The 14,617-nt window shown below is 35.9% G+C and overlaps 1 protein-coding gene across 2 annotated transcripts in view; it reads left to right on the plus strand.

Moving 5' to 3' along the window:
- LOC5567448 (ras-related protein Rab6) overlaps positions 1–14,617 on the plus strand; it is a 92,305-nt gene that overhangs the window by 56,600 nt on the left and 21,088 nt on the right. For both annotated transcript variants that reach the window (XM_021854550.1, XM_021854551.1), the window contains exon 3: positions 788–947. In XM_021854550.1, the coding sequence (XP_021710242.1) occupies positions 788–947 (160 nt within the window). The remainder of the gene's footprint in view (positions 1–787; positions 948–14,617) is intronic.

Below are 14,617 nucleotides of genomic sequence, written 5' to 3' on the forward strand. Positions count from 1 at the left end.
AAAATGCTGATCTTCTAAAGTTTACTTCATTTCTACGGGGTCGAACCAGATTTCGAATTTATTGTGGCAGTTCGTTGAGTTATACTTAGGATATGGAAAAAGAGCCAAAACTAGGGCAAATACACCAATGTCCGACCCATTAATGGAAACTTGACACAGAATTATTGAAAATCGAAAATTATCGCTTTTCTTCCTCTGACTTTGATAATTCGAATTTCTAGTTCTCCATACAACATAGCACTCGCAACGGTTGGCCTCTTCTGACACCCTTCGCCCTTCGGTTCGCTTCTATTTCCGTTTTTTTCGCGTTTTTTCCCGAAGGAAGTTGCTTGGAAGAACCCCATCCAACACGCAACCAGTAAAACACATTTTAGACATTCCTAAGGATACTGGACATAAATTTGCAAGATTTATTGCTATCGAAATGGTGTCTCGTCTCGTCATGTAGCAGAGAAGTGTGTAGGTCGTCACCGTGAGGGAGGACGATAGACGGGAACTAATCCACTCAATATGAAGGTATACCTGCCAAGAAGATCTCGTCAGTTCCATTTCTGTAATTCGATTCCCTCATCCATCTAAGAAGTTCTTATTAAACGTGGTGTCCATTTTGGTCGACTTTAAAAGCTTTAAATCTCTTTGAAGGAACCCTGAAGTGATGTTTTGTTTTGATGTTTATGATACGTACAGTTTTCGTCTGATTTGACCCCTATCCATCATGCATTTTATCGAGTCCTGCGATAATCTAGGTCAATACCATTCTAATTAATATTTCCTCTCCCCCTTACAGGCAACGATCGGTATAGACTTCCTGTCGAAAACCATGTACCTCGAGGACCGAACGGTGAGATTACAGCTGTGGGACACTGCCGGACAGGAGCGATTCCGATCGCTGATACCTTCGTACATTCGTGATTCAACCGTAGCCGTAGTCGTGTACGATATTACAAGTAAGTGGTCAAAATTGGAGAAAAAATTGCATTTTCGAATATTACATTTTTGTGGAGGAAACATTTGATAGCTCCGTGTTGAGTTATTGCACTGTTGAGTAACATGAAATATAATTTCAATAAGCAATTTAATATTATCCCATAATTTCAGGTGTAATTGATAATTTTTCAAAAAAAAATAAAAATAGCTTTGATTAAGTGATTATTTACAACTCTTTTTTTAAGCAATATGATCACTAAGTCACTATTTTCGAAATTTCAGATCAATGATATTTTTTGCAAACCTAAGCAATAATACAATATTTTTTACAAATCTTTGGCATTTTTAAAAGAAACAATGTCTTTGAATTGTTTAAATGTCGAATACGGCAAAGTGGGAGATTTCTAAAAAACTTTCTGAAGATTTTGTGGAGAGTAGTATTTCAGAAATAATATCATCATTTTTTTGAGAAATTGGGAAAATGTGATAGTTTTACTGAGTGAATTGTTGGTGAAAGAAACAGAATATTTTAAACGGCATGTCGGTTGTGGTTTTTTAGCCAACCTCTGAAAATCTTACAAAATAAGTATTTAAAAAATAGAAATATCAGAAGTTTGTATCGAGTTACAAGTATTTTTGTATTCTGTCAAAAACTTCTTTCCGGCGCTTTGTCCAGTAAGTAAATAAAGATACAATAAAAGATTTTTTTAATTTTATGATTTACACCAGAGAATTGTCCAGAAGTTCTTGCTCAACATGTAGCAGCCATTTTTCTTTTTTATCCATACATTCCATACAGGTCTTTTTTACAGACTTGGATACTATTTCAGTGCAAGTCTCTAAAAAGTATCTAGTTTTGAAAGAAGTATCTAAAGCCTCCTCTTAAGCAAAATGATCTCTTAATTTTTCTCCTTTCAGTGTATCCTGGTGTGAATTGTAGAGAATCCAGAGATGCCTCAAGAGATTCTTACCCATTTTTGGTCCATAGGTTCTCTGTGAATTCTTCTACTGATTCCTGAAGAGATTTCTTCTGGAATGTATCCAGGAGCTTCTCCAGGAATCACTCCAGAAATTTCTCTAAAGGTTATAAGAAAAAATATCCAGAATTTGCTTTGGAGAATATGTTAGCAGTCTAAAGCAGATACTTCCAGTAATTTCCATAACGATTACTACAAAAGCTCTTCCAGAGGTTTCATTCAGTATTTATTCTAGTGATGTGTTCGCCGATTTCCTTAATTGTTATTCTAGTACCTAAACCTTCCAAATGTTCCTACAGAAAATAAAAAAAAAGTTTTCTCAAGAATTCTAAAGAAATTAGTTTCAGTATTTTTCCAGAAACGAGCCATTTTTATAGGTATTGCTTTTCCTCTAAGCAGGGTGTCTACTACCTGGAAAAACCTGGAAAACCTGGAATTATCAGGGAATTTTATTTAATCTGGAAAAAAATCTGGAATTCTCAGGGAATTTCGATAACAATCAGGGAAATTATTTTGAGGTAGTAATTCATGATAGAATATGTTCACGGCAAAGGATTTTTACGTCATAACCTACAGCTACCATTATTTGCCAGAAAGCACTCTTCATTCGAAAAAAAATTCGGCTTCGCCGCTCTCAAAACACTATATGAGCTGTTCAGTGAGGATCCTTTCAAGTACAAAATTGTATCAGCTTATCAAAGCATGATTGATGCTTTTAATGTCTCTATATTTATTTAGTAAAGGATTAACATATCTAGGGCTGATAGCAGGTTTCTTTTTAGATACCATTTTCACGCAAGTCTCTGAAAAGCCTCTATTTTTGATGGAAGGTGTCTGGACTTTAATCATAATAGTCTCTAAAGTTTTTTTTCCTTATATTGCTTGCAGATAATTTGGATGCAAAATTTCTTCGCATATTTCTCGAGAACAGTTTCAGGAATTATCCTTGTGGTTGCTCCAGAGATTTTATCAGGAATTCTTCAAGAAATTGCTCTACCAATTTTATCAGCAATTTTTCATAGGATGCTTAACGGAATTCCTCCAGAATTCGCTTCAGGAAATACTTGAGCATTTCAACGTTACTACCTCTAGTAATTTTCTCAGGGAGTACTTTGAACAAAGTCTATCCTAGGACTTCCTCCAAGTATTTTTTCACTAACTTTTCAACCGAGTTCTACATAACTTAATCTAAGAGATTTCCAAAGTTTCCCACAAAATTTCATTCAAGAAAACCCGACAAGAATTTTACCTGTGTTTCATTATTAGGTTTCTTTAGATTTTTTTCTAGGAATGTCTGCAGCGTTTCGTCCAAGAAATTTTGGAGCTCATCCAAACCTTTTCCAATCAATTTCTCAAAAAATTCCCTATAGAATATTGAAAAGTTCAATAAGGTTCCGCATCAGCATTTTTTTAAGATTCCTATACATTCTGTTAGGAATATCGTCCTGTTTTTTTTCCAGTAGTCCCTTCACAATATCCTGCGAGATATGTTTTTTTTATATTTTTATTATCTTAGCAATAATTTAGCCCTAATCTTGGAAAGCTTTTCAAGGGTGAGTCTTGCTGAAAATCCTCTTTCATCAAGGGTGACCTAAGAAATTACATAAGTAACTGTAACATAAGGTACCCTAAAATTTGCTTTAGGAATGCTTCATGAATTTTTCTGAATAATTTCTCAGCTTACTGTAGTATTTCATTCAAATTTCCTTGGAGAAAACTCCTGAAAACTTCTTTGAGAAATCTCTTAGAATTAATGGAGGAATTTCCGAAGAAATCTTAGGAGCAATCTCTGGAGTAATTCCTAAAGGTATCATCAGAGAAATTTGCAATTAAAATCTTAAAAAAATCTAATGAACAATTTTGTAGAAAATCCTGACAATGAGAAATTTTTGGCGACATCTGGAGAAGTTTGTAGTTGAATATTATAACATGTTTTAAACGGCAGTCTTGGAGGATGATCAAGAAAAACTGATTGGAGTATCACCGGATAAAATCCTAGAGGACTAAGGGCTTTTGCGAAAAATATCTGAAATAATATATTGGAATTTCTGATGGACGCCCTGAGGTATTGTTTGTGATATTTTTTTTGATAAAAAAAACCTGGTTCTATTTTGAGACATCCAAAACAAAATTTTTGGAGGAATTCCTTAGGAAATTCTTGGAGAGTGAAAATCTCAAATAAAGATATCAATCAATCCCTATCGTAATGTCGCCATAATACATCGAAGAATGTTTATCCTTTACTGGCGTATACCAGATTTGTTGGGTTGTCGTCGTAATGTCACGAGAAATTTGAAAAAAATAAAATAAAATATTCTCTGAGAAATGTCTGGCCTGATCAAACTGTTTTATCGTGGTTCCTGTTAGGTTTCGTTTTTTTTTTTTTTTTTTTTATTACTGTCTCGTTTTGATTACATTTTAGTCTCTTTTTTTGGAAAGAGGTTTCTAAATTCCCTATTCATATTGCTTCATGCGCATTTTTTAAATTTTTGGAAAATATTTGATTTCAGAACAAACGATTTTCGAAAAGTATTCTGGAATTTGAACAACTTTAAATTCAATATTTTTTTTTACAATCGTGATTAATTTAGAACTTTTTTGAAGGAAATGAAAAAAAAACACAGTTAAATGTTATACAGTCGCACGCGATAACCCAGGGGCTTGATAATCCGTGTTTCTATTATCAAAAAAAAAAAAAAATGGATCGGGATTCAACAATTTTACGGATTAGCTATATTAATTTAGATGGGTATATATCTACTAAAATATGTAGCAGACCATTAATACGATTGATTCAATTTGAGATATTTTAAAGAATTTAGCTTTTATGCAGGTCACAACTGTATGATCACATCGATAAACTTAGTGTTTATTGTAAAATATTGCCACAAATCCAAATAAAGTTTTATTTTTGCGCCCATGAAGCTGTCTTAGCTATCCAAACGACCGATGGAAATGAATGGTACATGGTGGGCTTAAAATAATTTCAAGAAGAAGCATACTGATGTACTTGAGAGTTCCGTTTAGTTCATAAGCTGTTACAAACGAAATAAAAGCATCATCATTGGCAAATACAATTTATTTGAATAAAACATAAACTTTGATCTTCATACTGTAATATTGGATATTGGAATAGCTTCAACATTCTTTAAATAATCTTTAGAAGTGTATAAATAGCTATTAAATTGAAAACATTTTCAAATTTGTCATCAGTTTGTTTTAAGGCCGTTTCTTCACCTTCGCTTAAGCCGTAAACACCAGTTACCCAAATGATTAAACTAGATTTTAAAATCTAAGTGGGGGGTGAAGAAATCGGCCCTTAGGCATATAAAATTAGAGTATTTCTTGAACCTGGATTTTTTTTGTAAAGCCTGGAAAAACCTGGAAATATCAGGGAATTTCATTTCGGTAAACGAGTAGACACCCTGTCTAAGAAGTATCTATTTTTAACGAAAAATCTCCAAAATTTCTATTTAAACCAAAATGGACTCTGCAGCCAATTTTTTCCTTATTCTACTTGCAATGAATCCTGGTGCCAAATTTTAGCGTTTCCAGAGACATCTTCAGAGGCTAATACGCAACTATTTCACAAGTTCTTCCAGAATTTCTTCTCACATTCCTCGAGGATTAGCTTCAGAAATTATCAGGGTGTCCATCCATCCGGAAAATCTGGGAAGAAACCTGGAAATCCAGAATGACCGGAAAATACAGGAAATACCCGGGGATTCGGAGAACACGCCTAAAAATATGTATTTCAAACATAAATGTACCGGTTTGTTCTAACACAGACAAACATACGTCACACTCTCATCATTGTCCGTCGACCACCTTTTAAACGGTCGATTCAAAAATATGGTAGGTAACCAATCCGCCACCCGAAGCGCTCGCATCGTTTTTGTTCGTGTTTGACGTTTACACACTACCGCCATCTGTTGACCTGTCTGCCAAACACACTGATATTAGTATTGGGCGTATATGTCCTCATGACTATGATTTTGATCGAGATTTGTTCAAAGTGGTACGTCTGTTTGTCTGTGATTCTAATTTCAAGCACTATGGACGGAACTAGACAAATTTGCCATGAGGTGCACTACTGCTTGTCAATTAGTACTTCGTGTCATGACTAACTTGAAGAGAAAATTAACGAATTCTAGTATTATTTTATCAAAATGGCTGATTTTACTTGAAATACTTAATAGCTATTTGGCAACTTTCTTTGGATATCTGCGGAAACCCTAGACAGATTCATTTAGAATTCCGGTTAGCAGATTTCTGGAGTTACTGATGATACTGATTTTTGGCAAAGTCTTGTCTGGACTACCATTTGACTAGTCCTTGTTCTGTGACAAAAGCCCCAAAGGTCTTATTAGTCCTCTGACGGATGGATTGGTTTTGTATGAATTTCTACAGATTTCTACAGTGAATTCTTCCAATTATTCCCATCAAATCTATTGTAAGATTTTTCAAGATGATTTCCTACTAAAGTAATAAAAATAAATATTTTAGGTACTGGGGATGGACCTGGTGTAGTGGTTAGAACACACGCCTCTCACGCCGAGGACCTGGGATCGAATCCCATCCCCGATATAGTCACTAGAAAAAAAATCAGTGGCGACTTCCTTCGGAAGGGAAGTAAAGCCGTTGGTCCCGAGATGAACTAGCCCAGGGCTAAAAATCTCGTAAATAAAGATAGGAGATAGGTGGTATTTTAGGTATTTTTGGATACAGTTCTTGACAAGTTCTTGACAATATTCTTAGCCAAATATTTGAAAGGTTGCTTGGAAGATGCCATTTTATATTTATGTCAAGAATTTTATCCACGTTCATACAAAAAGTAATATCTTGGTGAGATATATTTTCTGTTAAAAATATTTCTCCTAGGATTCAACATCAGTTTAACACTCAATTCCCAAATAATTCTCAGAAAATTATGAGTTCGCTATCGAACTTTGAACTTTTTTTTTGAAATTTAGACTAAATTTAACACAGAGCAAAAAATGTATTCGCATAATTCCACTACTGCTCTGAACTTCCTATGAATTCTAGGGGATAAGAAATTTAAACCATTTTTAGCACACTGTTGAATAAATTCAATCAAAAAAAAAATCATAATTAAATTAGATCAAGTCCTTCAATTTTGAGACTCGGTATGAAAAAAGAACAAAAAATATCAAATCACAGGACCTTTTTTTCTTCGGTTTTTTTAGTACACCCTGGAAAAACCCGGGAATTAGAAAACTGATTTTCTATGGACACCCTCAATTTTGCTGATGATTTTTTAAAGATGTTTTCTAACATTCTTCCAGGGATTTCTCCAAGGATCTCTACAGAAATTCCTCTAGTCATTCCTCCACTAATATAAAAAAAATAAAATTCTCCCTGAAATTTATCTGACGGTGTTTTGAAGGATACTTAGAAGAATTTCTTCAGGATTTTATACAGGAAATTCTTGAGCACTGCAACGATTTCGCCTCCAGTAATTAGCCATATTTTAACTGTGGATTTCTCCAGATATTTTTTGAATAATTCTTCCATTGATTTCCCCAATTGTTATCATAGGAGATATTCAAAAAAAATCTACAGGAATACCAAGAAAATCCACAAGGCTCATTTCAGAGTTTTTTAATAAATTCGATTCACACACTTCCATGTGTTTTTCAGGAAATGCTCTGAAAATTTATTCAGCGAATTTTCGCGGTAATATATTAAGTACTCTGCCTATAATTTCTAAACATTTTTGCCCTGAGATTCCTATTTAAGTGCCTCCAGAAATTATCATTCAAGGGCAACTCCTGCAGTTCTTCCAAATAATTTCTTGGTTAATTTTCCAAGTAGAATCTTCATGAATCCTTCAAAAATTCATTTAAGCGTTCACCCCAGCTAATAATGCAGTTTTCATTTCTACTTAAATTTCTTCAGGGATTTCTGCCTTCTTAGCTATTTGTCTAAAAAATGCTCCAAGATTTTCTCAAGAGTCTATGATTTCTTGCAGAGAACCTCGTGGAAGTTTTTCAAAGGTTACTTCAAGACTTAATCAAGTTAGTTTAGGATTTTGTTCTGAAATTCCTCCAAGATTAAAAAAAAATCTTCAACAATTTCGGGAAATTCGGGAATTTTCGAAAGTCCATTTGCCTGCGTGTATGCTTAGTCCGTATAAAAATACTAAAACCCACACCGCTCAGCGAATTCTTAATGAATTCAAATGATTTTTTGGCATTATACTTACCCACATATCTAGTTTTCAGAAGTGGCCAAAGGAACTCAAGGATATCCCTGTGGTCGGAGTTATTCCGGTGAGTTACTGGTAACGGCTTTTTTTTGGGACATGTCCAGTTATCTTTGTTTATTCGCATTGACATCCATTAAAATTTGCTTAAATCTTTGAGATCTGATATTCAACATTATAAATAAAGAGATTGGGACCGTTTAGAATGTACCGGATGTGGCCACTAGGACCTAATACCCGGAAGAAAAGGCTATAGATTTGTTGGATACTAAATCGTTTTAATTCCCGAAAAGTAGAAATCAATAAAAAAGCGTTCTCATAAGCTTTGTACAGATGTTAAGATACAAATTGGCCACTTTATCGTTAATTTAAGGCTTCCCAGTTGTTCATTTGTAGGATCAATCTAATGCAAGACTCATAGTTAGCCAATTCAATCGTTTCTCAAGAGATTTACACTGATGCGATTTTCTTAAAATTCCTTGTTATAGTGGTCACATTGCAGTCGATTCCGAAAATTAGCTGTGATTTGAAATGTGCATACTTCCAGGGGCACAAACACACTCGACCTGACCTAGTGACCCACCGGAGTTATTCAACTCCAGCCACAGGAACATTCCCGAGATCTTCAGGTCACTTTTAGTAACTAGATATGTGTACGAGTATACTAACAAAAAATGATTGAAATCCGTATTTGCTGAGTGGTAAGAGTTTTAGTTGTTTTTCTTTCACCCAGGCCTATACAGGTTAAGAAAAAAAAATTTCTGATAAAATTTTCGAAAAAAAAAATAAGTCCTAGCGCGCGCATTGTTGGTAACCCAGAGACGATAACCATCAGCACTGAGTCTTAACGCGAGTTCACAGCTTTGTCTTCAATGAACGGATCATTTTAATTATTCTCTTGAAGCACCTATATAGCGACAAACATGACGTCCACATCATAAAGATGAACAAATTAATTAGTTGATCACTAATTGGTCAACACATATGAATCCTACACATCAGTGTTGAAAAAAAAAGATTTTTAATTTTGTTCGTAATTCGGCCAAACGGCATTCTACCAAACGACCCGTTCGGCCAAATGGCCGGACACCGGTGAAAATTGAGCAATTTCACCCGAAATTACGGTACTTGTTTGTTTTTTTTTTCTAATTTCTGTTTGGTCCCTTTTCTTAGGTTTTTAGGTTTTTTTGGTCACCCTAATCAAAAAATAAAAAACACGTGTATCCTTATTTCGGATAAGAAACAAAATAACATATTTTCACGGAATTCAGTAACCTACTAGATCGGTTTTTCATGAAATTGCTGCACTGTGAACCATATGAAGTTATTACATGCGTGCCAAAAACCTGTCAGGAAAATGGGCTTTTCGGAGAAATTGATTATTTGGGGAAAGGCGTTTGGAGAAACGGCATTCGAAAAGGAACACAACAGTTAGTATATATGATTTGTTAGGTTCATATGAAGGATTGTATTATATTTTTGTATTGACTAATCTAGTGTAAATTATCATTTCGTCAGCATAGTTTACCCTGAACACAGTTCTAATACATTGTAAAATCGTTTACGATATAATCTAACGAAGCCTGAATTGTTCATGACCCTGTCACACGGTTAGCACGCCTCTCTGTTATTTTTTGCTTGAGTCGACAACCCGTTACCACAATACACTTTTGAAGCATCCGTCCACAACCAACAACACGAATGACATTGTCACCCACTTCCTGTTGTTGCCGTATACGTGAAATTCCACGTAGAGAGGCGTAGGCCACAAAAAAGGCACATTCAATTTGAATGCGGTTATTCCGGCGGGATTGCCACATGGCCAGACGGTAGGCTCCGATTTAGATGTGTGCTTTTCCGAGATTGGTGTTCCACAAAGTTGTCAGCAGACTTTTCATTCTGCGATACATTCTGCGTCGAATCGTCGTTCTACTGAGAGAGCTTTCTGCGTATGGTTTCGTGTCTCAAAAACCATCTGACAACAGTAGCGGGAACGGAGCATTTGAAACCAATTCATTGCATCCATGAAATCGATAAAAGACCAATAAAAAGTGTTCAGCAACAGCCCCGTATAAGGCGCATGGATTTCGATGGGAACGGTGGCATAGGTGCCTTCGGATGATGACCGGTAGTGCAGGTTAAATGAATTAAAAGCAGCTAACCGTAACATTGCCGATCGACAAAATAAAAACCACGGTGCTTCACCAGATCGTTAAAAAATTTAAAAAATCTGCGCCCACTAGTCGTTTTCTATGGCATGTATGGCAAAATTGAAAAATAAAATCGTAGGGTCTGTTTTGAAGTTTTGCCCTTTTTATGACATCAGGTCACAAATTCAAAGGAAATTAGAGATATTTAAACGAGGTTTAATTCAGCACGTTTATTTATTTCCGCTATTTCGCTGATGTTTCGGCCGGTACGCCACCCGGTTAGCTTTTTTCCTGTTGTAAAATTGTAAAAAATATTTTAGTTGAAGATTTGAAGATTTTTATGAAGTGTGAATTGAGAAATATCCTGAAGAGCACTCATCAAATAAAACTCTGCCGTTGGAATTGCTTTGCGAATTATTCCAGTAGCGATTTTTTGCATTAAAGTCACCAAAGATAACAAAATTTACTTTTTGTGAGTCAGGTTCCGCAAGTCAGTTTGACAAAGAAAATAATCTGCTGCCCAGTGCATTGAAAAGGCAAATAGGCATTAAGGTGAAGATGAACCGAAGCCAAACCTCAAATTTTCAAGAGCACACATCTGGAGAATCACACATCCGTCTAAGCTGAAAGCTTAATCGTTTGGCCACTAGTTGGTGGTGACCAATCGATTAGGTTTTCTGCTCAAACGGGTGTTCGGTTCTCCAGATTTGTGCTCTTGAAAATTTGAAGTTTAGCTTCCTTTCATCTTCACCTTAAAGTATATTTGCCAAGCTGTTTTTCAACTGATACACCCATAGTTTGATTTCAAATAACGAAAAAAGCTTATGTTTTATACGCCTATGAATGATGATAGCAACTCTCACACATGCTCCATCCGGTCAATCATTACGACGAACGGAAAAGTTTGGATCTCTTTTGAGTTTGGATCCAGGTTTCAAATAAGTATCAGTAATAACTGCTATATGTATGTTATTAGCTGTTAGAAAATTAAACAGCTCATCTTCTTAACCATTCAAAGAACGAGCATTGCATCTTTGATTTGCTCTGGTTTTGTGTACTTATACTATCATAAAGGCGTTACTTCCAAACGAGCCCCACATTTTTTTTCCGGATTTTGCCCAGACTTACAGCTTAGCTTTAGAAAACGACTGGTGAGCTCAGATTTGATGCAGGTCTTTTTTCTGATAACACCGGTCTGGGAAACACCGTGTAAAACCGCTTAAAATGGACTTTGCCCGAAAAAAGAGTGCCAGAAGTTGGGAAAATGAAATGAAGCAACCTTCAAGCCTCCGGTCTTCGGTCTTCCGCACGTGCTTGTTCCAATCGGACCGCTTAAGGCACTTGATCATTCGTAATCGGAGAGGAACAGCGAAAAAAAGTGCCGAAATCAATAATAATTATTGCTTTATGCGTTCGCAACGCTCATACTGTTGAGCGATGCGATGGGGTTTGGCAAACTGAAAGGAAACGCGAACGAATCGAAATGGCAACGATGCACAATATCTATGACACGATCCTGTGCAATACAGTTACGCAATTCAGGATTTGAGGTAACGCTTTATGAGCAGTAAATTTTAACAGCTAGCAAACAACCTTGCCCCCGATCAATGCCATAAAATTCTGATTGTCGCCAAATTTGTCCATTGTTCCTAGCTCTGATTCATGGGAAGTCAAACACCATTATTGAACCTCGAACTCATTTCATGTTCTAACACCCACAGCGGATCACGCCGTCGTCAGCCAATGAAATTGTGTTCTAAATGGTTCGTCGCATAATCACATAGCCCAATTGCGAAGGCGACAACGACCAGCCAAACGACGTCATACTGCATAGTGGTATTGCTCATTGGACAAAATCGGAAAATTAGTCGTCCTGTAGGAATAGAAAAAGCATTCGTCAGTGTTTGGCATTAAGACTTATTCGTAAAATAAAAAACTTCTTTATTATGTAGTTTCATTTCAAACATTACATTCATTTCTTATACCTTGGTGTTATGTGTTAGGTTTCACTATTATCCTAATTTGGTGAAGCAAAATAAAGCTTTTATTAACATTTGGTTAACAACATATTACATTTTCAATTGACTTTACCTAACTATATACGCATTAATCGTGACAATAGGAGATTGCAACGATTTTTGTTTAAAATTATTAATAATTTTCTTTATTTCAATGTTCTTACATTGGATATCACTGCGGAACACTTTTTTGTCTCAAGCACCACAATACCGCTATTAACTCAATTTTGGATTGCTGAATTCATTGCCGTTTTCAAAAATTTCATAGTACGTCTAGTTTTTGAGATATTTGGTGTTGAAAATGCTGAATTTGACTATTTCAGCCAACTTGCATGCAAGTTTGTCAGCTTGTATGGCTATTTATTTGCTTAATTTGCCACATAATTCAAACTTTATGTGTTCAACAAAGTTTATAAAATTTTCGATGCTCAAAGTTTATTTCTAGATGATATATAAAAGTATTGTGTTTTGCCATACAAGAGAAACGAAGAATTCTGTATGGAGAGTGCAAGCATGTTGAAAAAGTCCATTTATTCATAATTTGATCATGCAATTCAAATCAAATGGTATCGTAAATAAAAGTTGAAGTTCTATTTTGCATACTTCATAGATCATATCACAATATATTATGATAATTCCCACTTTAAATGCCATGTGAACATCAATGAAACCACTGTTTTACACAACTTTGGCGACTTGTAGCGTAGAATTGTGACGTGTTGTAACATTTCTGAGAATGTCATTAGATTCAGAAACCCCAAATTTACTAGAGACACATAATTTTATCCTTGAGACACGCAAACATGTTATTTTTGTTACGCTGTGTATTTTATGTAACTCATTACCAGAACTATACCAGTACTATATAGGGATATAGGAATGGAGTTTTGGAATGATTTTCAATATTTTATTTTCAATCCTCCACAGAGCTTTCATTCTGGTATTACAACAGCTAGGAAGGAAGGTGTTCAACGTTCTTCAACAAATCCTTCATCAAAGTTTTTGAAGTTATATCAATGAACAACCTCGAGAATATTTTTGATAGTCGAAACATACCTGATTTGGAATTCTCTGCTGATATTCTGCATCAGATATTGTATAAAATCACTTATGACCAATTTATAAAATGAATGGAATCACTATGCGCCGCAGTGCCAGTACCTACAACTGACGAGCGAATTTCGAGCGCGTGTACAATCAATTAGGCACCTTCCGTAAGCCCTGCAGCGTTGGAACACGAAAACACAACAACCTTTTGGTGCACTTTACCATTGTGGGCATTGCCGGCTTCAACAACGTGGCGCTGTTCGCAGCGAAGCAGATAAGGAATCAATTGTTCACCTGTGTGCAAGGAACTGTGTATGCCTTCGCTGTTTCGATGTTTTTTACCTTTGCGTGGAATTCGTGGACGGAGTATAAGCGAACCTACACCCCAAAATTTTCAAAGATCACAAATCTACAGAACCAGACATCCGTTCATGCTGAAAACTCGATCGATGGGTTACTTGCTGGTACCCAATCGCTCAAGTTTTCAACGTCAATGGTTGTTTGGTTCTCTCTAGATTTGGGCTCTTGAAGATTTGCGATTTGACATTGATTCATCTTTACCTTAACGTATAGAAAAAAATTCCTCATTTCGGTGAACGAGAGTTTTCGTTTTTCTCCAAAGAGATTCGTTCTCCACAGATTCTTGCTCAATGCTCGAACAAGTATAAATAGAATCACGATTCGACTTTTATCAACCGTCACATTGTGGAACATATCGAATTCAACTGAAAAATTGATTAGATTGCTCAGAGCGCTGCACGGTAGTGGGCTAGCGAGAAAAAAAAAATGAAAACCCGAAAGAAAGTGATTCTTATCACATCCCACCGAAGGAGGTGGCGTGAGCGACACCGGCAATACCCACAGAGTGCTGTTTCGTAGACACAGGTGAATCATTTATGACGTTCACTTTCGGTCAACTGTTAAGAATTGATTTATTGGTTTTTCGCGATAACACCGTTGTTGGCGTGTTGTACTTTGATGGCGACAGCGTAGCTTCTCGCCGTTGCCTAGCATAATATTATTATTAGTTTTATATAGGGCACATTTTGGTTTTGATTGTAACCTGCAGGACCTAATCTAGTTTGTAATGGGCCGTACTTGCCGTCGGAACACGTCTTTTCACTTCACGGGAAACGTCATTGTCACATGTTTCATGTATTTCAAGCTGAACAGATTCTTCAAAAACTTCAAACGCTACCTTAGCACCAAGATCTCTAAGCCTTCCACTATCTCTACCTGCACCGTGTACTGCGTTCTGGTAGGATTATTGAT

The sequence above is a fragment of the Aedes aegypti genome, chromosome 3 (genome assembly GCF_002204515.2).
Source record: "Aedes aegypti strain LVP_AGWG chromosome 3, AaegL5.0 Primary Assembly, whole genome shotgun sequence".
In the NCBI taxonomy this organism is placed as follows: Eukaryota; Metazoa; Arthropoda; class Insecta; order Diptera; family Culicidae; genus Aedes; species Aedes aegypti.